The sequence below is a fragment of the Trematomus bernacchii genome, unplaced genomic scaffold (assembly GCF_902827165.1).
Source record: "Trematomus bernacchii unplaced genomic scaffold, fTreBer1.1, whole genome shotgun sequence".
Lineage (NCBI taxonomy): Eukaryota > Metazoa > Chordata > Actinopteri > Perciformes > Nototheniidae > Trematomus > Trematomus bernacchii.
Genome location: NW_022987813.1, coordinates 52341 through 74380, shown reverse-complemented (window position 1 = coordinate 74380; position 22040 = coordinate 52341). Strand labels below are relative to the sequence as shown.

The 22040-nt window shown below is 39.9% G+C and overlaps 1 protein-coding gene across 1 annotated transcript in view; it reads left to right on the top strand.

Annotated features, from left to right (window-relative positions):
• Positions 1–21599, top strand: part of LOC117498786 (NLR family CARD domain-containing protein 3-like) — a 39380-nt gene extending 17781 nt beyond the window's left edge. Inside the window, exons 7-14 of the mRNA XM_034150937.1 lie at positions 1974–3786; positions 4489–4662; positions 6615–6785; positions 8013–8186; positions 10533–10562; positions 10749–10789; positions 11950–11996; positions 21331–21599. Of these exons, the coding sequence (XP_034006828.1) occupies positions 1974–3786; positions 4489–4662; positions 6615–6785; positions 8013–8186; positions 10533–10562; positions 10749–10752 (2366 nt within the window). The 3' untranslated portion in view covers positions 10753–10789; positions 11950–11996; positions 21331–21599. The remainder of the gene's footprint in view (positions 1–1973; positions 3787–4488; positions 4663–6614; positions 6786–8012; positions 8187–10532; positions 10563–10748; positions 10790–11949; positions 11997–21330) is intronic.
• Positions 21600–22040: the final 441 nt, after the last annotated feature.

The following is a 22040-nucleotide window of genomic DNA, read 5'->3' as shown; positions in this document are numbered from 1 at the left end:
AGGTGCTGTGGACGCTAAATACCGTAGGTAAACACCAATCCTACAACAGCAACGATGACAGATTGTAGCCAAGAGAGCAGAGCTCAGAAGATAGCTCTTGTCAGACATACATACAGAGAGACATACACACACACACACTTTCACGGTTAGGCTGTTCTTTTTTTCTTCTGGTTTTTGGCTAACACAGTTCTGTGTGCTGTTATGTTCAGTCATCGTTCTTATGTTGATTGGAATACATTTACTTTGAAAGTAATTATGGGACGTATTTCTTCCTTCATAGCAATTTTCATTCATTCTTTCTTGCCGTGAAATAGGTCTTAAATTCTATTCAAAGTGGTCTTAAAAAGTCTTACATTTGAGTTGGTGAAACCTGCAGGAACCCTGCTTTAGTTGAAATGATGTGAAAGCTTTGAGAACACTTTCATGATCAATCATTCTAAAACATATCATATATATTATTCTGAAATGGACCAATCTGCACAATCACTACTTTTACTGTCGCTACTTTCACTATATTTTGATGAGAATACTTTTATACTTTTACTTAAGGAACATTTTGAATGCAGGACTTTTACTGTAACAGAGTATTCCTACACTCTGGTACTTCTACTTTTACTCAAGTACAAGATCTGAGTACTTCTCCTACCTCTGCATATGATAGTTATGATATCTGCCAGCTAGTATTTGGTTGTTCCTTCTGGAGTCTTCATGTCCAGAATTTGTTTGGTTTATTGTTGAGGGAGGCGTGTGGCGCAGTGGGTTAGTGCGTTGGTGTTGCGATCGGGGAGGCACAAATTGCACACTTCACCCCAAATTGCTCCAGCGGGGATTGCCCACAGTATTGAGTATGTAAGTCGCTTTGGATAAAAGCATCTAACAAGTGACATGTAATGTAATGAGTTGTGAAGCATGGACGTCGGGGTGCTGGATCTCTGCTCTTGTATCACTTTATTATCAGATCTTCTTCCAGGTCTTTTGTGAAGTGTCACAATTCTTAGTTTTGTGTGTACAGTATAGTTTCCGTTTTTATTTTGAAATGCTGTTCTCCCTGTGTCTGGACTTCCTTCCTGTGTCTGATTGTCTCTTTGTGTTTCTGCCTCCCCTCCCCAGCTGTGTCTTGTCCTGTGATTTCCCTTCGGTGTATTTAGTCTTCTCTTGCTCCCTGTTCGGTCGTCGTCTTTCCTGTCCATGTTACCTGCCTGCTCCCGTTTGAAAGTTTCTCGTGCTCCCAGGTTTGTCCGGCAGTGGCTCAGTCAGTAGGGGCTTGGACTGTGAGCCGTAGGGTCGCTGGTTCAAGTCCCCGACCAGACCTAAACATGGAGTATGGACTGCTACTTGGAGAGGTCCCAGTTCACCTCCTGGGCCCTGCCGTGGTGCCCTTGAGCAAGGCACCGGACAACCCTCTTCCCCCCCACTCCCATTGCTCCCCGGGTGCTGTACAATAGCTGCCCACTGCTCCTAGAACTAGACTCCTGGTACTGGGATGGGTTAAAAGCAGAGAACACTGTGCTGTATGCTCTGCATGTGTGACCATTGAAGAGGGTTTCATCCCTTCTTTGTTAGTGTTAGGTTGTTTTTTGTTTTTTCATTGTCATCGGCTTTTGGATTAAAGCTTGCCTTTTGTTACTTGACCTTTTTGTATTTTTTACTGCATTTGGGTCCTATTTTCCCCCAATCCTGACATGAAGGGTATTAAAAAAGATTCATATTTGGAAATACTGTACAGATCTTAAGCTCAGGGGAATGTTAGCCATGCAATGAAATTTGACAGAAGATAGTGAAGATATCTGATGGCGAGGATTGTTGTCTTTGTTTCCAGGATTTTGTACTGGTTCATCGGTTTGGGTTAAGTATTATTGTGTGTTTTATTAAAATCATGACTTTTTAAACAATGTCGCTATTTTTTGTTTTATTTTCATCCTCAGATTCTCAAAAGCATTTTCCTGATTCTCTCATGGTTCCTTCTCTTTCAGCAGATAGTGGTCTGCAGGAGGTTTTAGATGAACATAGGCTCAGTCTGAGGAGGAGATGTGAACGTGTGACTGAAGGAACTGAACAAAGTGAAACCCTCCTCAACAGCATCTTCACTGAGCTCTACATCACACAAGGCCTCAGTGAAGAGGTTAATACCCAACATGAGGTGAGGCAGCTGGAGACAGTTTCCAAGAAGAAGCCCCTCCATGACACTCCAATCAAGTGCCAGGACATCTTTAAAGCCTTACCTGACCAACAGACTCACATCAGAGCGGTCCTGACCAACGGAGTCGCTGGAATTGGAAAAACCTTCTCAGTGCAGAAGTTCACTCTGGACTGGGCCGAGGGTTTGGAAAACCAAGATGTCAGTCTGGTGATCCCGCTCTCCTTCAGGGAGCTGAACCTGATCAAAGGTGAGCAGTACAGTCTTCTCAGGATGCTCCATGATTTCCATCCAACCTTACAGAAGGTCACAGCAGAGCAGCTGGCTGTCTGTAAAGTGCTGCTCATCTTTGACGGCCTGGATGAAAGCAGACTTTCTCTGGACTTCAGAAACAATGAGGTTGTGTCTGATGTCTCACAGCAGTCCTCAGTCAACGTGCTGCTGACAAACCTCATCAGGGGGAAGCTGCTTCCCTCGGCTCTCGTCTGGATAACTTCCAGACCTGCAGCGGCCAATCAGATCCCTCCTGAGTGTGTGGACAGGGTAACAGAAGTACGAGGCTTCACTGACGCCCAGAAGGAGGAGTACTTCAGGAGGAGATCGAGGGATGAAGACCTGTCCAGCAGAATCATCTCTCACATCAAGAGCTCCAGGAGCCTCCACATCATGTGTCTGATCCCAGTCTTCTGCTGGATCACTGCTGCAGTTCTGGACCACATGTTGACTACAGACCAGAGAGGAGAGCTGCCCAAGACCCTCACTGACATGTACTCACACTTCCTGCTGGTCCAGACCAAGAGGAAGAAGCAGAAATATGAAGAGGGACATGAGACGAGTCCACAGCAGCTGACGGAGGCTGACAGGGAGCTTCTTCTGAAGCTGGGGAGGCTGGCGTTTGAACATCTGGAGAAAGGAGACATCATGTTCTACCAAGAAGACCTGCAGCGCTGTGGTCTTGGTGTCACCGAGGCCTTGGTGCACTCAGGAGTTTGTACAGAGATCTTCAAAAGAGAGAGTGTGATATTCAAGAAAACAGTCTACTGCTTTGTTCATCTGAGCATTCAGGAGTTCCTGGCTGCAGTCTACATGTTGCACTGTTACACCAACAGGAAGACAGAGGTACTGGAGGACTTCCTGCAGGAAGACTGTGACTATTACATACGTGATAGCAGTGATCCGGATTACCCATCCCTGGATGTCTTCTTAAAGGAAGCCATGAAGAAATCCCTCAGAAGTGAAAATGGCCACCTGGACCTGTTTGTCCGCTTTCTCCACGGCCTCTCTCTGGAGTCCAACCAGAGTCTGTTAGGAGGCCTGCTGGGTCGCACAGACAACCGTCCAAAGATCATCCAGAGAGCCATCAACAACCTGAAGGAGATGAGAAGTGATGAAATCTCTCCTGGCAGGAGCATCAACATCTTCCACTGTCTGACAGAGATTAACGACCTCTCAGTACATCAGGAGATCACAGAGTTCCTGAAGTCAGAGAACAGATCAAAGGAACTCTCTGTGATCCACTGCTCTGCTCTGGCCTACATGCTGCAGATGTCAGATGAGGTTCTGGATGAGTTGGACCTGAATAAGTACAACACATCAGAGGAGGGACGACGGAGACTGATTCCAGCTGTGAGGAACTGCAGGAAGGCCAAGTAAGTCTAGATGTGATTAACTTTATAAATTAGATCAGAAGTTTAAGTCTTCAAATATCCCAGTTATTCTATTTATTTTAATCATTGTTACCTTGTACAGTTTTTAGATCTCTTCATATTCCTTGTCAAACAAATTAAGGACTTAAGAGGTTTTCTCACAGCAGCATGTGATCACAACATACAGCAGTATGTTACAGTTATCAGGGAATGCAGTCATTCATCGATCATTCAGTTTGTTTAAAGGTCTCCTATCATGCAAAATGCACTTTTTGATGTCTTTTATACATAAATATGTGTCCCCGGTGTGTCAGGGAACTAGGGAATCTAGATCTGTAAAGTAACCAAAGGTATTAAATACCTCTAAATTGTAGTGGAGTAGAGGGACACAGTAGCATAAACTGGAAATACCCAAGTAAAGTACCTCACAATTGTACTTGCTTACAGTACAATATAATAATAATAATAATAATATATGTTTTATTATTTTTACATTTAAATAAATCAATACTAATTCGGTTCGCAACTTTTTCCCTTTCGAAAATGACAAAATGTATCGATAAAAATACCGTTAAAGTACGGGATCGTTAGGAGTAGTAGAACCATTAACGATACCCATCCCTAGTCTATAGTTGTCTCATCAAACTCATAAAGTTAATGTTTCCTCTCTTTATGCTAATACTTTTTGTAATATTTGTGTGACAGACTTTCTTACTGTGGACTCTCAGAGACTCACTTTGAAGTTGTGGCCTCCGCTCTGAAGTCTGACCCCTCCCATCTGAGACATCTGAACCTGATGAAGAATGATCTGCAGGGTTCAGGACTGAAGCTGCTGTGTTCTGGACTAAAGAGTCCAAACTGCAGACTGGAGACTCTCATGTGAGTTCAATAACTGTATTTAATAATATCATTATTGTAAATGAAAAAAGCCTCGTTCCTTCTTCTCCATCCTTCTTTATAGTCTTCTTCCTCCTCCCTCTCTGCATCAGGTGGTCTCCCTCTTTCTCTCTTTCAGTCAGAAGGAGGTCACAACTGTTCAACTTTTAATTATTGAACATTAAAAAATGTAAGGTTTAAAAATTAAACAAATACAAACTTATAGTAAAGATATGTCATTTTAAAGAGAGGGAATATGAACATTTTTCATGAAAGCAGAACACATTGTCAATGTCATGTCTTTAGAATCAAAATCTTTTCTTTAAACATTTCAATTTCAAAAATGCAAACTTTATACTTTAATTAATTAACAGAGATTTCATTTATTAACAGAGACAAATAAGGGCAGCTTGTCTCTACGATTTGCTGGCCCAGGAAGTTGATTTGAATCTGTGTGTAGGTCGCCTGCATCCTGTGCCTCATTGTCTTCATACCCGCTGTAACTGCTCTCAAGGTGTCAAAAACCACAAGCGCCTTCTCTGAATGGTAGCTGGAACTTTTACGCTTTTATTGCACCATCTAGAATGTTTAGTGTGCATAGGTAAAAAGTTCAGGATGTTCTATCTAGTTGCACATGACTTGTTTCATATGCCTGAAACAACAAAGAAGGAAACATACATCCTTTCCATTCACAGCCAATTTAGCATCTTTTTATCAATGGTAAGTTTAAAGGAGACCTATCATGCTATATTTGAATAATATATTGTAGGGCCATACCTATATAAAACATGTCTGCAAAGTTTTTTTTTCAAAATACCAAACAGATCATGCATTTTAGCCATGCCTCATTTTGCTCTATTTTGCTCTCAACCAGCCCTGTTTTTGCAAGAGCTGCAGCTGACCACGCCCCCCTGCAAAGGAGGGGGGCGAGGCACGAGCGTCATGTTACCATGCTGTTACCATGCCACGGCAACCTTTCATTCCCCTGATAGGTGGAGAGTTGCCCATATAGGCGGAGCTCCTTGTTTCTGACGTCAGAGATATTTCAAATCTGTATCAGTCTGTATCAGATCCGTTGCAGCCCCGTTTTTAGAGATTTGGGTATGGAGGAAAAGAGAGAGGGTTGTGTTTTCTGACACTTGGTGAGTTCCCTGACACACCGGGGACACATATTCATGTATAAAAGTGCATTTTGCATGATAGGTCCCCTTTAATAGAAGTAGGTGAGGTAAAGGTCAGGTATGACACGGCCACTTACACAGCAGAACTGTCAACAAACCCATCGACTCCGGAATGTCGAATTTTTCACCCGCCCCGCCGGCTTTGCCAAATATCGCTACATGAATGGCGTCTTAAAGCCCTCCAAAACAGGTTTTACCAGCAGCACGAGATGAAAAAGAATAATAATTATATGCAGAACAATAGGTCTTCGCACACTTCGTGCTCAGGCCCTAATAATAATAATTCCACCAATAACAATAGGTTCCTCGCACTTCGTCCTAGGACGCCGTTGGGTTCTAGCACTCTCGTGCTCGGGCCCTAATAATAATAATAACTTACATTTATATAGAGCCTTTCAGGGGACCCAAGGTCGCTTGGTTCCTGTTCCCCGGTGTGTGCAGGTTCGGTTTCTCCTTGTTATGATGGTAATGAGCTTTTTGTGGATTAAAGCTTGCTTTTTGTTCAACTACTTGACCTCTTGTTTTTTTACTTCTTTTGGGTCCTGCCTTCCTTCCAAACCCTGACAGATGAGCTGTGAGGGAGATGAATGAGTTGGTAAAGTTCTGGTGACCGAAAAAAACTGCTGCAGAGTTAGAGTTCAGATTATCAGGGATTTGTTTCTACATCATTGTTGACATTAAAACCTTCTTCAGCTCTGAACAGATTATTAAACGTGGAGTTATTACAAACAGGAGCATTGTTTTCTAAAGTTACATCATGTTTTCTTTATTCAGACTGTGGGCCTGCAGGTTGTCAGAGATCAGCTGTTCTGCTCTGGCCTCAGCTCTGAAGTCCAACATCCATCTGAGAGCGCTGGTCCTGAGTTTCAACAAGCTGCATGATTCAGGAGTGGAGCTGCTGAGAGATCTTCTGGAGACTGCAGACTGCAGACTGGAGACTCTCAGGTCAGTTCTCCATCTTTCACTTCTGTGCTGAGATGAAGAGAGTTGTGTTGACTCTGAGCTGCAGACATCAGGCTGATATCACTCTGATCCTCACTGAGCATCTTAATGCTAAAATTCCTACACTGCATAAACATTTTTATAAACAAATGATATAAGAAATACAACAAATTAATATTTTGATTAAATCTCGCAAACACAAATATTTCTACTCTTCACTCCATAAGATTGATCTCTCTCTCTCTCTCTGTCTCTCTCTCTCTCTGTCTCTCTCTCTCTCTCTGTCTCTTCTCTCTCTGTCTCTCTCTCTCTCTGTCTCTCTCTCTCTCTGTCTCTCTCTGTCTCTTCTCTCTCTCTCTCTCTGTCTCTCTCTCTGTCTCTCTCTGTCTCTCTCTCTCTCTCTCTCTGTCTCTCTCTGTCTCTCTCTCTCTCTCTCCCTCTCTGTCTCAGAATAATATATATGATATGTTTTATAACTATTGATCATGAAAGTGTTCTCAAAGCTGGTAAAGGTGCAGCTAGTTTGAATGACTTTGTATACTGCAGGGTAGCTTGTGGATTTACTCCAGGTGGAACTAAAGTCTGATTTAACACTTGATTAGATTTCACATCATTCATCCACATCTGTGAAGTAACTAAAGCTATTAAATACATGTAGTGGAGTACAAGTACACCATTTACCTCTGAACTGTAGTGGAGTATAAGTACATGGTAGCATAACATTTAATACTCAAGTACCTCGAAATTGTATTCAAGTACAGTTCTTGATTAAATGCATGTATGTTATGTGTGCTAGCAGCAAGAATCCACACTATAAATTAAATAAAGCAATGTTAATTCTGTTTGCAATTTGTTTAGTTATTCACTTAAAAGAAATAACAAAAAATACCGGATCGATAAGCAGTATCGGTAAGACTAGTAGTACCTTTAAAACTTTAACCATACCCATCCCTAATCCTGACATATTTGTGATCTTTGTAAACGTTGTGATCTTGAGTTGAATAGATGGAGCAGAGTTTCAGATGTGAAGTCACCTCTTTATTATTGAAGTAGAAGCACGTTGTCTTTAATATTAATGAGAGATCTTTTCACTTTTTGTCTCCTACAGTTTTTACCTGTTTGGAGTTTCCACTTTCTAACCTTCTTCAGCTCTGATCAGATTATTAAACCTGGAGTTATTTCAAACAGGAACATTGTTTTCTAAAGTTACATCATGTTTTCTTTATTCAGACTGGAGTTCTGCAGTTTGACAAAGATCAGCTGTTCTGCTCTGGCCTCAGCTCTGATGTCCAACCCCTCCCATCTGAGAGAGCTGGACCTGAGAAAAAACAATCTTCAGGATTCAGATGTGAAGCTGCTGAGAGATCTTCTGGAGAGTCCAGACTGCAGACTGGAGACTCTCAGGTCAGTAAGGGGTCAACTCTCTGCTGGTTCAGCAGTATTGTATTAAACACAGGGAGGTGGAGGTGTTTCTCTCACTGGAATCACAACAAGTCAGTGATGTTACCCACTGACTGCAGGTTCTTTCTTTAATTCTTCCAAAAACAATATACTGTAAGCAAAGCCATATTTAGTAAGTAACGTTTTAACAAACATATGAAATTTGACAGAAGAGTGAAAGAGAGACTGTTTTGTTTTCCTGTCATGTTTCTAGATTACTGAGCAGTTATTTCCTCTGATGCAGCTGAGAGCAGTCAGTCGTAGTGTTTGCAGAACATATGAAGGGATGTAAAGCATTATGCTGCGTTCACAGTGTCGTAGTCAAGTCACCAATTCACGAGTCCAAGTCACTCTCGAGTCCCCACTTTTCGAGTCCAAGTCCGAGTCACCCAAGGAGTGTCCATGTCAAATCCGAGTCACAAGTCCTCATGTATTAATCTTAGTGGATATATTTGTTGAAATGTAGCTGCTCCTCTACATTGCTTTTATCCTGTCATTTTATACTAATGTGTCTATTGAACTGCTGTGAAGCCAGTTTGGCTACCATTCTTGTAAATGCTATACCAATATTAATATTATTATTATTATTATTATCATCATCAAGGTTGAGTCGAGTTCCAATATTGCCTCCAGTGCTCCGTTCTGGCTCCTTCAAAGAGCTGCTTTACGAATGAAAATGGTCTACATTAAACACAATGACACACTGTCACAATTCCTGGTTTAATTTCAGTTTATTTAATGGTTTGAAAACCCACAGAAACTGAAAAGACATTGTTAAGAACGTTAGAACATGAGAGAAAGTATTGTTGGTACCTAGGGCAGAGTCCTGCACGGGTCTGATTTTCAAGACCCGATCCCACCCCGCACCCCCGACATGCAATACCGAACCCGCCCCGCCACCCGCACATATTGCCAATTAGTTCCGCAAACCGACCCGTCCCGTCGGCACAAGATCCGCAAACCGACCCGAACCCGCATATCCTATATGAGCAGTGAAAACGTGCAATTATTAACACACGCAGTCTCTGTGGGACTAATAAAGGTATTCTGATTCTGATTCTGATATTTGTCTCAAAAAGCGTGGGGTGTTGGTTATTTTCTCAATCTAGGCTGACACCAAAAGCCTCCCAGACATTGGATTTCGCTCTTGAGGAAGTGTTATTGAAAATGCTGTATTCTCCGCTAGAGAGCTTCACCTCAGCCATTTCGAATGTGGGCGCGCTCAGCAGCAGATTGATGCGCTGCAGAGGTTATGATTATGCGCGGTCCCAAGGGGGAGAGGTCTGAGGATTTAAACATTAAACAAAATTATTATTATTTTAATATATTTATTATGCAACACCCGCGACCTGACCTTCATCTTTGTTTTACCCAGAACCGAACCCGGAAAAAAGCGTTTGAAAAAATACCACCCGCGAATCTTTTTTTTTGCGGGTCACCCGTTGGGTACCCGCGGGTACCCGACCCGATGCAGGACTCTGACCTAGGAGAAGAAAGGATACACATTTTAGCTTGTTGATGCCAAATAATAAAAAAAAATCTTTCTTATTGCTAAATAAATTGTATGGTTAAAAATAGGGCTGACTAATCCTTAGTTTCAACCATTGCAAGCTAGCTAGCATATTTATGATAATAATTTAAATAGATTTTTGGACCATCCAAACATTGTTTGAGTTCAAGGATTGAGAAACAATCTTAAAAGTAACATTGTTATCAGTGCGCTATATAACAGTGAAATACAAAACCATAATCCTGAGCCTTAAAAAATAAAATGTACAAGCACAAACAAAGCAAGCCACCTATTAACACACTAATGGTAAAAAGGGATATGATTCTAAATCTGTTGGAATGAACAAATATTTTGTTAATTTATTTCAAAACAGTCGGCAAAACATCACATAACTTATAAACGTCAAACACAAAGCGAATATAATAAATATTCGATCACAATGTTCAACAGCCAACACGTGAATGTTTAAATTATATCAATTAAGATTAAGCCCCAGAAAGCACATGGCTCCAAGTTGGAGCGTCAATGTGCAAGTCGAGTCGGAGTCATCGTGCGCGAAAATTCCCGAGTTCCAGTCCGCGTCAATCAGTGCGCGACTCCGAGTCGAGTCCCAGAAATCGGCACCGCGGCTGTCAGCTGTGTTTACTCGCCTCATTCAAACAAAACACGTTTGCGAGGGGCGGGGCTTATCTCCATGTAAATACTATGGTAGATACCAACTACAACAAAACGAACATATTTTACTGTCATTTTATTGTTAAACCTGACCCATAACTGTTGGATTGTGTTTATCCCTACAGTATCGATGGCAGCCCAGATCCAGAAGACCTGTGAGTACTGAAACCATATCCTCCATTCATCAAACCATTAAACTCTGATCCTAAAAGGTTCAACAGAAACATGTTTTAACTCCATCTTGTTACAGCTCTCTCAATCATTTTGGATTCTAATGTTTCTCTTTGTTAAAGTTTTATTATTATTGATGTCTTTTCTCTGTCACTTCTTCCCTCCATCAGGTGACTCTGCTGTGGAACAGGAAGTGAAGACAGACAGAGAGGTGAGAGAGGAGCAGCTGCACCGTGTGGAGTTTATTGATGAGGTTTCACCACTGATTAAAATGTAGTTATTAGTCAGTGTTTTTCTGGGATCCAGACAAATTTGCAAGCTCAGGTTTTATTTGTTCACAGTTTATTTATGACAGGGCGTGTTTGAGATGTAAAGAGGAGCGTGGAGGCAATTTGGAAAATAATCAAGATGGCTGTAGCTCAGGAGTGGCCAACCCGCGGCTCTTTGCCCAGTCTCAGTTCATATCGAATTTTAATTGTGTGTTTGTTTTTTTGCGCATATTTGTCCCAGTTGGATAGTGCTGCTGTGCTGTGATTGGATGGTGCTGCTGTGCTGTGATTGGCTGCTTGGCTGTTGGCTACATTGGCGGATGTTAACCGGTTAATAACTCGTTGGAAATCAACGATGAGCTGGCAGGATCTAGACCAGGCATAAAGTCCGGTCAGATTTAATACGGCCCGCAGCTTCAGTCTTCATGTATTGTTTATGGCCCGCAAGCATTGTCAAACAGAATAAATCTTTTAAATCTAATTCCTCATTTCACTGCATGGTGACACATAATAATAATACATAGGATTTGTATAGCGCTTTTCCTAATGCTCAATGCATTTCGTTGAAGGAGGAGATATTTCCCTAATTAATTAATTTGTGTATGGTTTGACTGAGTTTAATATTTTAGATTATTATTTGTCAGACCTGATTCTGACTGGCACCCCACTTTATTAAAAATAGGTCAAACCAGCTACAAAGTTTAAGATATTCCATATAGTCCGTTCACTGTTATCTGACTCTCCAGATATGAATGAAAGGCAGTGTTTTTAGAGATGTTCATGCCTGCCTGAGTGGCTTATATTTAGTTATACTGCCATTTGAAAAAATAATAAGATAATTGTGACAATGACAATTGTTATATAACAATGTATTTGTAAGTCACTTTTATGTTTAAAAAATGTCAGAAAGGACAATGGCCCCCGGGCATATTCACATGATCAAATCTGGCCCTCTTTGAAAAAGGTTTGGACACGCCTGATCTAGACTCTTTGAATTGTTGATGGTCTCACGATGCTCTGCTCTGGAATTGTAGTTTGTGTTCATTGAGCTGAACTTGATTTTTATTACAATAACTAACTTTGTGCCTTTTCATCATTCCAGGCTCCAGGTTCCTTCTCACCGTAAAACACACCTGAATCTTCAGACAGGTAAACCTATAACAGCACCAAACACTACTTTTAAAAGATATTTATATAATTATTTGTATTTAATATTATAATAATAATAATGCATTTAATTGATATCGTGATTTCAAGACACAGAAAGACGCTTTCCAAAAGTCACATTTAACAAACACAGTGGTGCAAGAGAAACTGACCATTTAACAGGGGGTGGGGGGGGCTCCAAGAGAAAAGGCTGTCTGAAGAGGGGGCTTTGAGGGGTTGTTTGAAAGATGATAGGGTGGTTGATTGTCCTGTGTAGAGGGAGGTAGTTCCAGATTGAGGGTGCAGCAGCAGAGAAGGCCCGGGCACCCCCCAGATCCAGGTCTTAGTCCTGGTGGTCTTTAGGGGGTTTGCATCTCCGGACCTGAAGCAACGGGTGGAGATGTGACGTTGAGGAGGTCAGAGAGAGAGGGAGGGGCCAGGTTGTTTAAGATAAGATAAGAAGTACTTTATTGATCCCAATTTGGGACATGTTTGCGTTGCAGCAGCATAAAAAGACAAGGCATTGTATAAATTAAAAGACAAGAAATAAACATTCCGAAATGTAAACATCTCAATAGAAATAAAATAGCATTAAAAAAAGAAAGTAGAAAATATACACGTTGAATTACACATATACAGTAACAAAATATAAAGCAAGATATTATATATATTTATAATTATGTGAGGAATGGAATATGACATATTAGATTGAATATAAATGTAACATGTACAGTGTGGTTTAAGGCTTTGTAGGTGGGGAGGAGTGGTTTAACCTGTTAAGCCCCGAGCCTGTTTTTCAGGTTTCAGGCTCGAAAATGACATGCCCAAAACAAATGACTACAACTTCACTTCTAAAAGGGTTATATGAATAATTTCTTTTATCAAAACAAGGTTACATCTGTGAGATGGATGTAGAAGTGTCAGAATCAATATAGATTTTTCTCAGTTAGAGTAAATTCAGATGGAACATAGTAAAAAAAGGTAAATTCTTACCTCCGCCTAAAGAAAAAACATTACTTATAGTGAAAACCACCCTTGAATGATGGGATGGTAGAATAAAAGCTTTAGGAATCCAAACTATAACATATAATAAGTACCCTGTATCAAGATTGAGGCAAAACAAGTGAAAAGTTCCAGGCGGAATAAGCTTTCGGCACATTTGGGTACATCTGGTTCCATCAGTGCCATTTGACCTTTTTCAGGTACCAGACTATAAAAATGATGTATTACATTGAATTATCACCATAGGTATTCATTCCATCCAAAGAAAAAAAATTCAAATAAAAAAAATTAATAAAAAATAAAAAAATAAACTTTTTTTTTAATTTGTGAGAAAAAAAAGACCCGTCGACGTGGGCTTTGGGGCTTAACAGAGACTATTCAGTATTTGACTGGGAGCCAGTGGAGGTTGTGGAGGACTGGAGTGATGTGGTCTCGTCTGTGGGGGGAGGGGAGATCTGGACGTATCGCAGTTTGCTGGTCATTTTGTTTGGTGAACAGGAGAGGATGCTATTGCAGTAGATAAAGTGATGAGGGCGTGAATGAGGAGTTCAGCGGCAGTGAAAGAGAGGGAGGGTCGAAGGACGGCAATGTTCTTGAGGTGGAAAGAAGAGAGTTTTGGTGATGAGGTTGGCATGTGGCAGGAAGGAGAGGGTGGGGTCGAAGATAACACCGAGGTCGCAGATCATGGTGGAGGGGCTGACGTTAGAGCTGGTGAGTGAGAATCACTGGGCAGAGCAGGTGATGAGTATTTCTGATTAATTGCAGTTGAGATGGAGGAAGTTTTCTTGCATCCATAGTTTAAGGCAGGCGGTGAGGGTGGAGTGGGTGGTGGGTGTGATGAGAGGTAGAGTTGAGTGTGGATGTGACCGAGGGGAAGGATGTTTAGGATAAAGAGGAGGGGGCCTCTACGTGTAAGATGCTATACAGCAGTGGTTCTCAACCTTTTCCAGTCTCGACCCCTCAGAATAAATAAAAAATGTTCTGAAAAATGTTGGATAATTCAACAACATATATAAAACTTAGGTGTAGTCGTTTAGGCGATTCATGAAGAACTGTTACATATTAAGTACATATATTGTATAAGTACATGCAGTACAGATGGAGCCTCTTATTTTGGACCCCAGCATACAGCTTCCTGCCGACTGCCAGCCAGTTGCCAGCCAGTTGCCTGCCAAAGACCAGTATTCAGGAATGTTAGGCCCTCCCACTATTCTCCAATTTCAGGGTTTAACCAGGAGATGGCGCTATATATTAAATAACTAAGACTTAGTTTTTCACAATAGAAAATGCAGATATTATATAAAAAACTAAAGTTAAAATCTTGTTTTTAATGCCCCAAGAGCAATAACATCTTGTCACAAGCTTTTTGGAAGAAAAAGACTGACTCAAGAGACCTGTAGTTGACTAATTACAGGCCTCAATAAAGTTCTGCCATTGGTTGTGAAAAACAACGGTGGACATAGTGGAAAGTGAAATTGACATTGTCGAATTTAATAAAAATACAAAATAATGTATCTGTGTACGTGTTTTACTATGTGATCTGCACTTATCAAACATCTAATTAAGGCGAGACACCCCAGGTGAATAGGGTATTTTTAACTTAAAGATATCAGCTAAATATTTCTCCAGTTAATTACTTACAATAAGGCAATTGTTTTTTGTATTACAAGTTTTCTGAAATAGCATGTTTAAATATCCAAATGAACCATTACCTCATGAAATATGCGCATATTTTAACACATTTCAGGAACCGAAATCTGAACTTTGGATAAAGCCAGGATCAAAATTATTGTTTCATTTTGTAGTCATATTAGTATCTAAGGCTTTTACAGAAGGGATTTTGGATATCTCTTTGTATCACTCCATAAATCAGAAAATACTGTCAACAGCCCTAAAATATCAATTTTCACCATGTTTTTAGGTATAAAATGTTATATAATTCAGGCTATGAATTATATATGACCAAACCCTTCTGTAAAAGCCTTCATAATATTGATAGGAATATAACTGGAAGGTTTGGTGTATGTAACTGCTGAGTGATTCTACAATTTAGGGTACATTCCATGTCCATTGATGTCCATTGATGATAATTATAATTATTCTAACTATTTTCTTCAAAAATATCATATTTTGCCTATTATTGGAAAGCATGTTATAATATCACACAAACATTATGTGCATCCTATGCTTTATTTAGCTTGAAATGTGTCATGATGTTCTTAAATTGTCAGTTTTTGCTATGTCCGTTTTTCAGTTGAGGGTGTCTTGGATTCAAAATAATGAATAAAAACCATTAAAGTAAATTTAAAAAATGATTCATTTATTTCAAAAGTCTAAATACTAAAGAATAATAACATATTTTTAATTGATTTCCCCCTTTAAATAATTTAAATATCTTAATATATGAATGTCCGCAAAAGTTCTGTCAACTATGTTACTAACAGAACTTCCCCCTTTAACTCAAAAATTGTTTGTCCCAATACCATGTCACCAGCATCACATGATGCCATGTTCCTCTTTGGCAGACATTTTGAACACACTGTGGTGATTGTCCTCTACATTTTTACAATATTTTATGTATAATAGCACATGGTCAATTAATATACTCATTGACAATCAACAATGTTACGTACATTGTTATGGTTTACAATTGTTTAATGATTTTAATTCAATTATATGTGCAAATGTGATGTTAACCTGTTCAAGAAAATGACATGTGGTCATCCAGGCAAGGCCTACCATTGAAATGATGGGTCAAAATAGGGAAATTGTCAACTAGGTTACCTGTCAACTGAGTTACCCAGTACTGTAATAACTGTAGTAACTTAGTTGACAGGTAACCTAGTTGACAATTTGTACGACATGTAGACGTCATTACACATCATTATCAATGGAATTTTGCACTTCTGCCTTGAAATTAACATAGTGCTGATGGTTAATAATGTGTCCAGTCAACTATGTTATTTGCGTCAAATGTTTGACTTTCATTGTCAACTATGTTGCACCTCATTTTTTCAAATTTAAAATATCTAAAATAGTGCTTCTGATATCCTTTATAGTATAATGTATATCTACACAGGTTGGAGTTTTACATGACATCTCTTAAAACTATCAAAATGACCTGTATGGTAGTTTTATAATACAAAATATCCCTAAACTTAATGACAGTGCTGAACATATAACATGAAAAAACAAAACTTTAATACAATTATTTTTTAAACTTTAAAAAATCTTTGGATATATGGTAGAATAGACTCAAGAGCCTTTCAAATTTGATTTTACTTGAAGTGCAGGACTTAATCAAATGATTGTAATGACATCAAGTTTGTCCGTAACATAGTTGACAAACTGAGTAGTGAAAACATCCTTTCCCTTAAAATAAAAAAATATATAAAAATGTTTAAGCTTTGCAACTAGTGGATATGTTACACTGAGGAATATACTAACTTGAACCACTGATTGTTCTATCTATACATTTTATTTGGCATTAGTAAATAATTATGCACATTTACAGATATTTTACATGATATGAGTGATAACACGTGTTATAAGGGCTATTTCGCACAATAGGTGTGCCTTGAGATTTTTACTTGTCCTTTGGTGTGCCTTGGGCACAAAAAGTTTGGGAACCACTGCTGTAGAGAAATGTAAACGTTCACCATCCCCCACCCGCCTACTGTATGTTGCTTTTTGACATGTAAATGGGTAACTACCCCCCTCTGAGTGAATACCTGTTGTACCTGTCCGGGGCTAAGCCCATAGGACGATGCTCTGATGTCATCACCCTCGCACATTGGTCATATGTTTACAAAAAACGATGTTAACACTTTCTCGTTCTTAATATATGCTATATTTAGGGTCGATATGTGTTGAATTTACTTTAAAATAGCAGATCACTGTTGCCCCTTTCACACCGGCGCTTTTCCAGCTCCTGCTGGGAGCTAGAGCCTGAAAAGCGCCGGTTTTTCCTGTTCACACCGCAGCGGCGGCGCGTCATAGCTCCGGAATGCGGTTCACTTCCAGCTCCAAAAAGTTGTCGGTCCAGAGGCAAGAGCTTTGGAGCTATGACGCGGCGTCGCTTACGTCTCTTACGTCGAGGCGTGCAGGAAACCTTACTTTGACCATCCGTTCGCTGTTATTGATCATTGTGGAGAGCAGGCAGACGTTTGGTTTGTTATTATAGCAGCTATCGGATGGAATTAATACATGGGCTGTACAGGTTGTCATGTCCGACTATCACAAGTAGAATCATAATGAAAAATACGCCGGTAAAAAGTGCCTGGAGAAAACGGCTTAGCAAGTAGTCCGTTTAGCTTCGGTTGCTATGCTAACATCACCCATGTTATACCAGAGAAACTTTCATAACAGCGTTGTGATGCCAAACAGTGTCAATTCAGACTGACACACATTCACTTAAGGGGAACTGGGGATATGTATCAGCTGCTTGTGTGACAGTCAGACAGTGAATACTTTAGAGCCGTGTGAGCTAACCCGGAGCTAACGGGAGAATACACTCCCGTTGAAGAGCAGCCAGCACTGCAGCGGTCGGTAAATGCTGAAACACATTAATAAACAATGAACCACGGCACTCTGGAGAAAAGTATAAGGTTGGAGAAGTCGTTATTTAATTTAATCTGGCTTCGTATGATTAAAAGCAACACGATCGTCGACCCGACGCAGTCCCCCCCCCCGTTGTTGTGGGAGAAAATCTCTCGGCAGCTCTGGGCAGTGTGAACAGAGCGGGAGCTGAAAAGGGAAACGGGAGCTGAACCAGAAAAGCTCTCGCTAGGAGCTAGAAAGGGAAAAGCGCTGGTGTGAAAGCCGCATGTGATTCACTTCTCCGCGGCTCCTCCGTGCAGAGAGGCCCCCCCCCCGTTGACAATTCACGAGCGTCTAACTCTCTCCCCCCTGTGAAGAGATATCACAGGGGGGGGTTGGGACACACACATTCCGATGGCCAATTCGTTTTAAACAAAGAGTGGGGTGGGGACTGGTGAACGGTATGGTCAATGTTTGTAAACACTGTGACATTTTGACTTTATTTGATCATTTCAGTTAAAAACTAACGTTCATATTTCATATTACTGTTTTGCCTGGCTGGACCTGTAATTTACAGGAAAGGAGTGCACGCTACTAAAGAGACACGCTACCATGGAAACCAAACAATGGTGTTGCTGTATTGAAGTCCGAGTGGAAACAGTCATATTTGGAGCGTTATGTTAGAATGAAACAGCGAGGTCGTGACTCACAAAAAAAAAGTGTTACTTCACTAACTGTAAGCTTGTCACTCAGAGTAACCTACAGTTAACTTAACTGTTGGAAAAGAAAGATCAGAGTTAGGAGTGTGAACACACAGCTGAGAGCTGCCGTTTCATTCTGACTGTTTAAAAAACGGTAACAACGGACTATTTTTCTTAGCGGATGCATGTAAATTTAAATCAATACATAGAACTATGTTTTAAATCAATAAAAATATTTTCTAAATCCATAAAAGCATTTTAATTAATATTGGGAGTCATGTCGTTACTTTGTTGAGAATGTGGCCATGTAATAAGCGGGATAATTTGCAGCGACTTGGTCATTATGGGGGAAAATAACACCCAGGGATCAAGGGACCCAGGGATCCCTCCGCGTCGCGGAGGGATCAGTAATTTTTAGTGAATTACTGAGTTTAGGCACGTTAATAACATTTTAATGAAGTTGAATACAGTATATTCATATTTGTCAGTGATTTCATGTCAATTCGGCGAACATAAACGATTAAATTAGGATTAAAAATCGAGAGCCGGCTGCTGTTCGTTACGGTAACCCAACTAGGATACTTGACACAGTGGCTTTTGGCAAAGCACACAAAGAAAACAAAAAAAACCGAGAGAGATGAATTATTGTTATTACAACGTGACTTCACTATTATTTAACAACTATTTTTATTGGGTTCTTTTATTTGGGGTTAAGTACATTGTCAGAATAAGTGAGAAATGGATTTAACTTCTGTTAGACAGCTATCATACTGAATAAATATTTATGCAAAAATGTATGGCATTAATAATGTATATCTAATTACATTTAAAAATGTATGGCATTAATAATGTATATCTAATTACATTAACTGTGAATGTCTTTCATTTTATTTAAAATGAAATAAAATTACATAAAACATTTTCCATAAAAAAGTTGATTCAAGAACAAATCAGTACTTTTCTTATATGACTATTATTGCTAAATTTGAAAGGTCTTTACCAGCTTTGGAATTATATATATATATATATATATATAGCACCTTCTGCCATCCCATCTCTACTGACATATGGATCTTAACAAAGATCCGCTATACATTAGTACCAGATATACTGTACATGGACATTTTAGTGAACCAGACCAGCTGTTTCCGCCGGGTCTTCGCTTCCCGGGCATCACGTTGTTTACAAGTGTGTTCAGATGCTAAATGACAAGTGCAAGTGACAATTGTTGTCGTCTTCTCTGTGAACGTTTTTTTCTCCGTTATTTTGCCATTTTCAGATTTAAATTTCGAGCGGAAAGCTAACCAGGAAGTAATAATTACTTAAGCGGAGAACGGAGAAAGTAAACGTTACAGCAGGCATAACAACAGCCGGTGTTTATTTTATTATAATATTCAAGAACAAATCAGTACTTTTCTTATATGACTATTATTGCTAAATTTGAAAGGTCTTTACCAGCTTTGGAATTATATATATATATATAGCACCTTCTGCCATCCCATCTCTATATATAATATCTATCCGTGACATATGGATCTTAACAAAGATCCGCTATACATTAGTACCAGATATACTGTACACGGACATTTTAGTGAACCAGACCAGCTGTTTCCGCCGGGTCTTCGCTTCCCGGGCATCACGTTGTTTACAAGTGTGTTCAGATCGTTCAGATGCTAAATAAAAGTTTAGCTTGTACTTTTGATACCCCGCCTCTCGGCACCACAACATCCAGTTTACTGTATTTCACATGAGCGATGTCGAACATTGAAAAGTCCTTATAAAATCTCTGTTATTAGATCAGTACTTTTCTTATATGACTATTATTGACTTGAACACTGAGAATGTATTTATTAACTTCAGACATTTGAAATATTTGAAATCAGATGAAAACAAACTGTAACGGACCCTGCCGTGTTATCTATGATTACTATGCCTTACTGTACATTCATAATTTCAGCCGGAGGTAGGTGGTAGGCGTTGCGGAGGAGCAGATTGCGAGTGAGGTGCCTGTTCTAAACGAACTATTCCAGCTGTTATAAAGCATTAAATAAAAAGTAAGCAAGGAATACAGAATGTTTCGTTACGTAACTTTGTTGAGAATGTGGCCATGTACATGTAATACATGGGATCATTTGCAGCGACTTGGTCATTGTGGGGAAAAATAACACCCATCCTGATCGTTTCAATGAAGTTGAATACAGAATATTCATATTTGTCAGTGATTTCATGTCAATTCGGTGAACATAAACATCAATGATGATGATTAAATTAGGATTAAAAATCGGGAGAGCCGGCTCGTTCGTTTTTTCCGACTAAACAACATCTATTATTTAGAAGTTGATTTCACATGACTCCAGTGTGGAACCCCACTGCACCCCCTGGTGGATCAATGATACATTGCAGCTGGCTTCACAATAATTAAATGTATTTATCATGGGGGCGGTATCAAGTCTGACTGGGGGCCGGCCGGCCATCACGGAACGTGCATGAACCGATCACGACCCTCGCACTTTAAACTGTCCAAAATAAGACGCTTCATCTGTACATACATATTTATACTTTAAGGCAGGGCTTCTCAAACTCCGGACCAAGGTCCGGATCCGGACCGAACTGCAAATCAATCCGGACCGAACCCTGTGTCCCATTATAAAAAATTTAAATTATACAAAATAAAAAAATAAAAACTTTCGGATTCTGATGTAAATTAATGTATATTTTCTTGTGTCTGACGCATTGTGAGAATGAACGTGCTTATATATTTACTTGTGTGCGCGAGCGTGACACGCATTGCAGACCGCAAGTTAACCGCAAGTTTACCTTGACTTTCTAATGCTTTACTGGCATTGATCCGGACCAGTGACCTTGTATAAAATTCACAAGTGGACCTTTAATAAAAAAGTTCCCTGCTTTAGGGGAACAAAAGTCCAGCTCTGGGAACGTGGAGGAATATAAATATCTCAGTTTTCTTAAAGCAGAAGACGGGAAGTGATTCACAGAGCAGATGTTATCAGTAGCAGAGTCACTACATTTATGAGACCTCTATATGAAGTGATTGTTGGTGATTTCATAAAAGTGTTTTCCTGTTTATCTTCCAGGTCCACGAGGAGAAAGGTCCCAAAGGAAAGATGCATTTTGCAGTGAACATCTGATCAGAGCGTATTCCAAAACAACAAAGAAAATCTGAACTGCTGAAACACTGTTAAAAAGAAATACAGCGAACATGTACATTTTACACTTTAAACTGTTATAATTCACAGAGAAAATACATTTGAAACCAGTAAATATAACAGTGTTTTTCTGGTGAATTAGCATGACGACGCTGAATTTAAACAGATTGATTATTTCAGTCATTTTTCCTCAAAATGTATGAGGTAATGTTTTCTGCTGTATTAATCACAAGACCTTAACGTGATAATAACTTTTAAATATTGCAGCTCTGTCATGAAATCATTTTCTATAAATCCTTATTTACACTTTACAAGATTAACCCTTATGTCCTCCTCGGGCCTTTTTGTACCTTTTTTCAACTTTTGTTTTGTATTTGGGGATCATTCAGCAGAGAAGAGGGTCCTGGGGTTATGGGAGGGGTCAGTGAAGACGTTGGAGAGGTAGGCCGATTTAGTGGCAATAAGAGCATCTTTGTAAGTATTGAGATGGAGTTTGTGTGAGGGATGTTTTCTTTGAAAGACGTTCAAGTTGGCGGCCTCGCTGCTTCATTTGACGGAGTGCGGGTGTGAACCAGGGGGAGGAGGTCTTGAGAGTGACAGTTTTATTTCTGAGGTGGGCTGGGGTGTTGAGGGAGGTG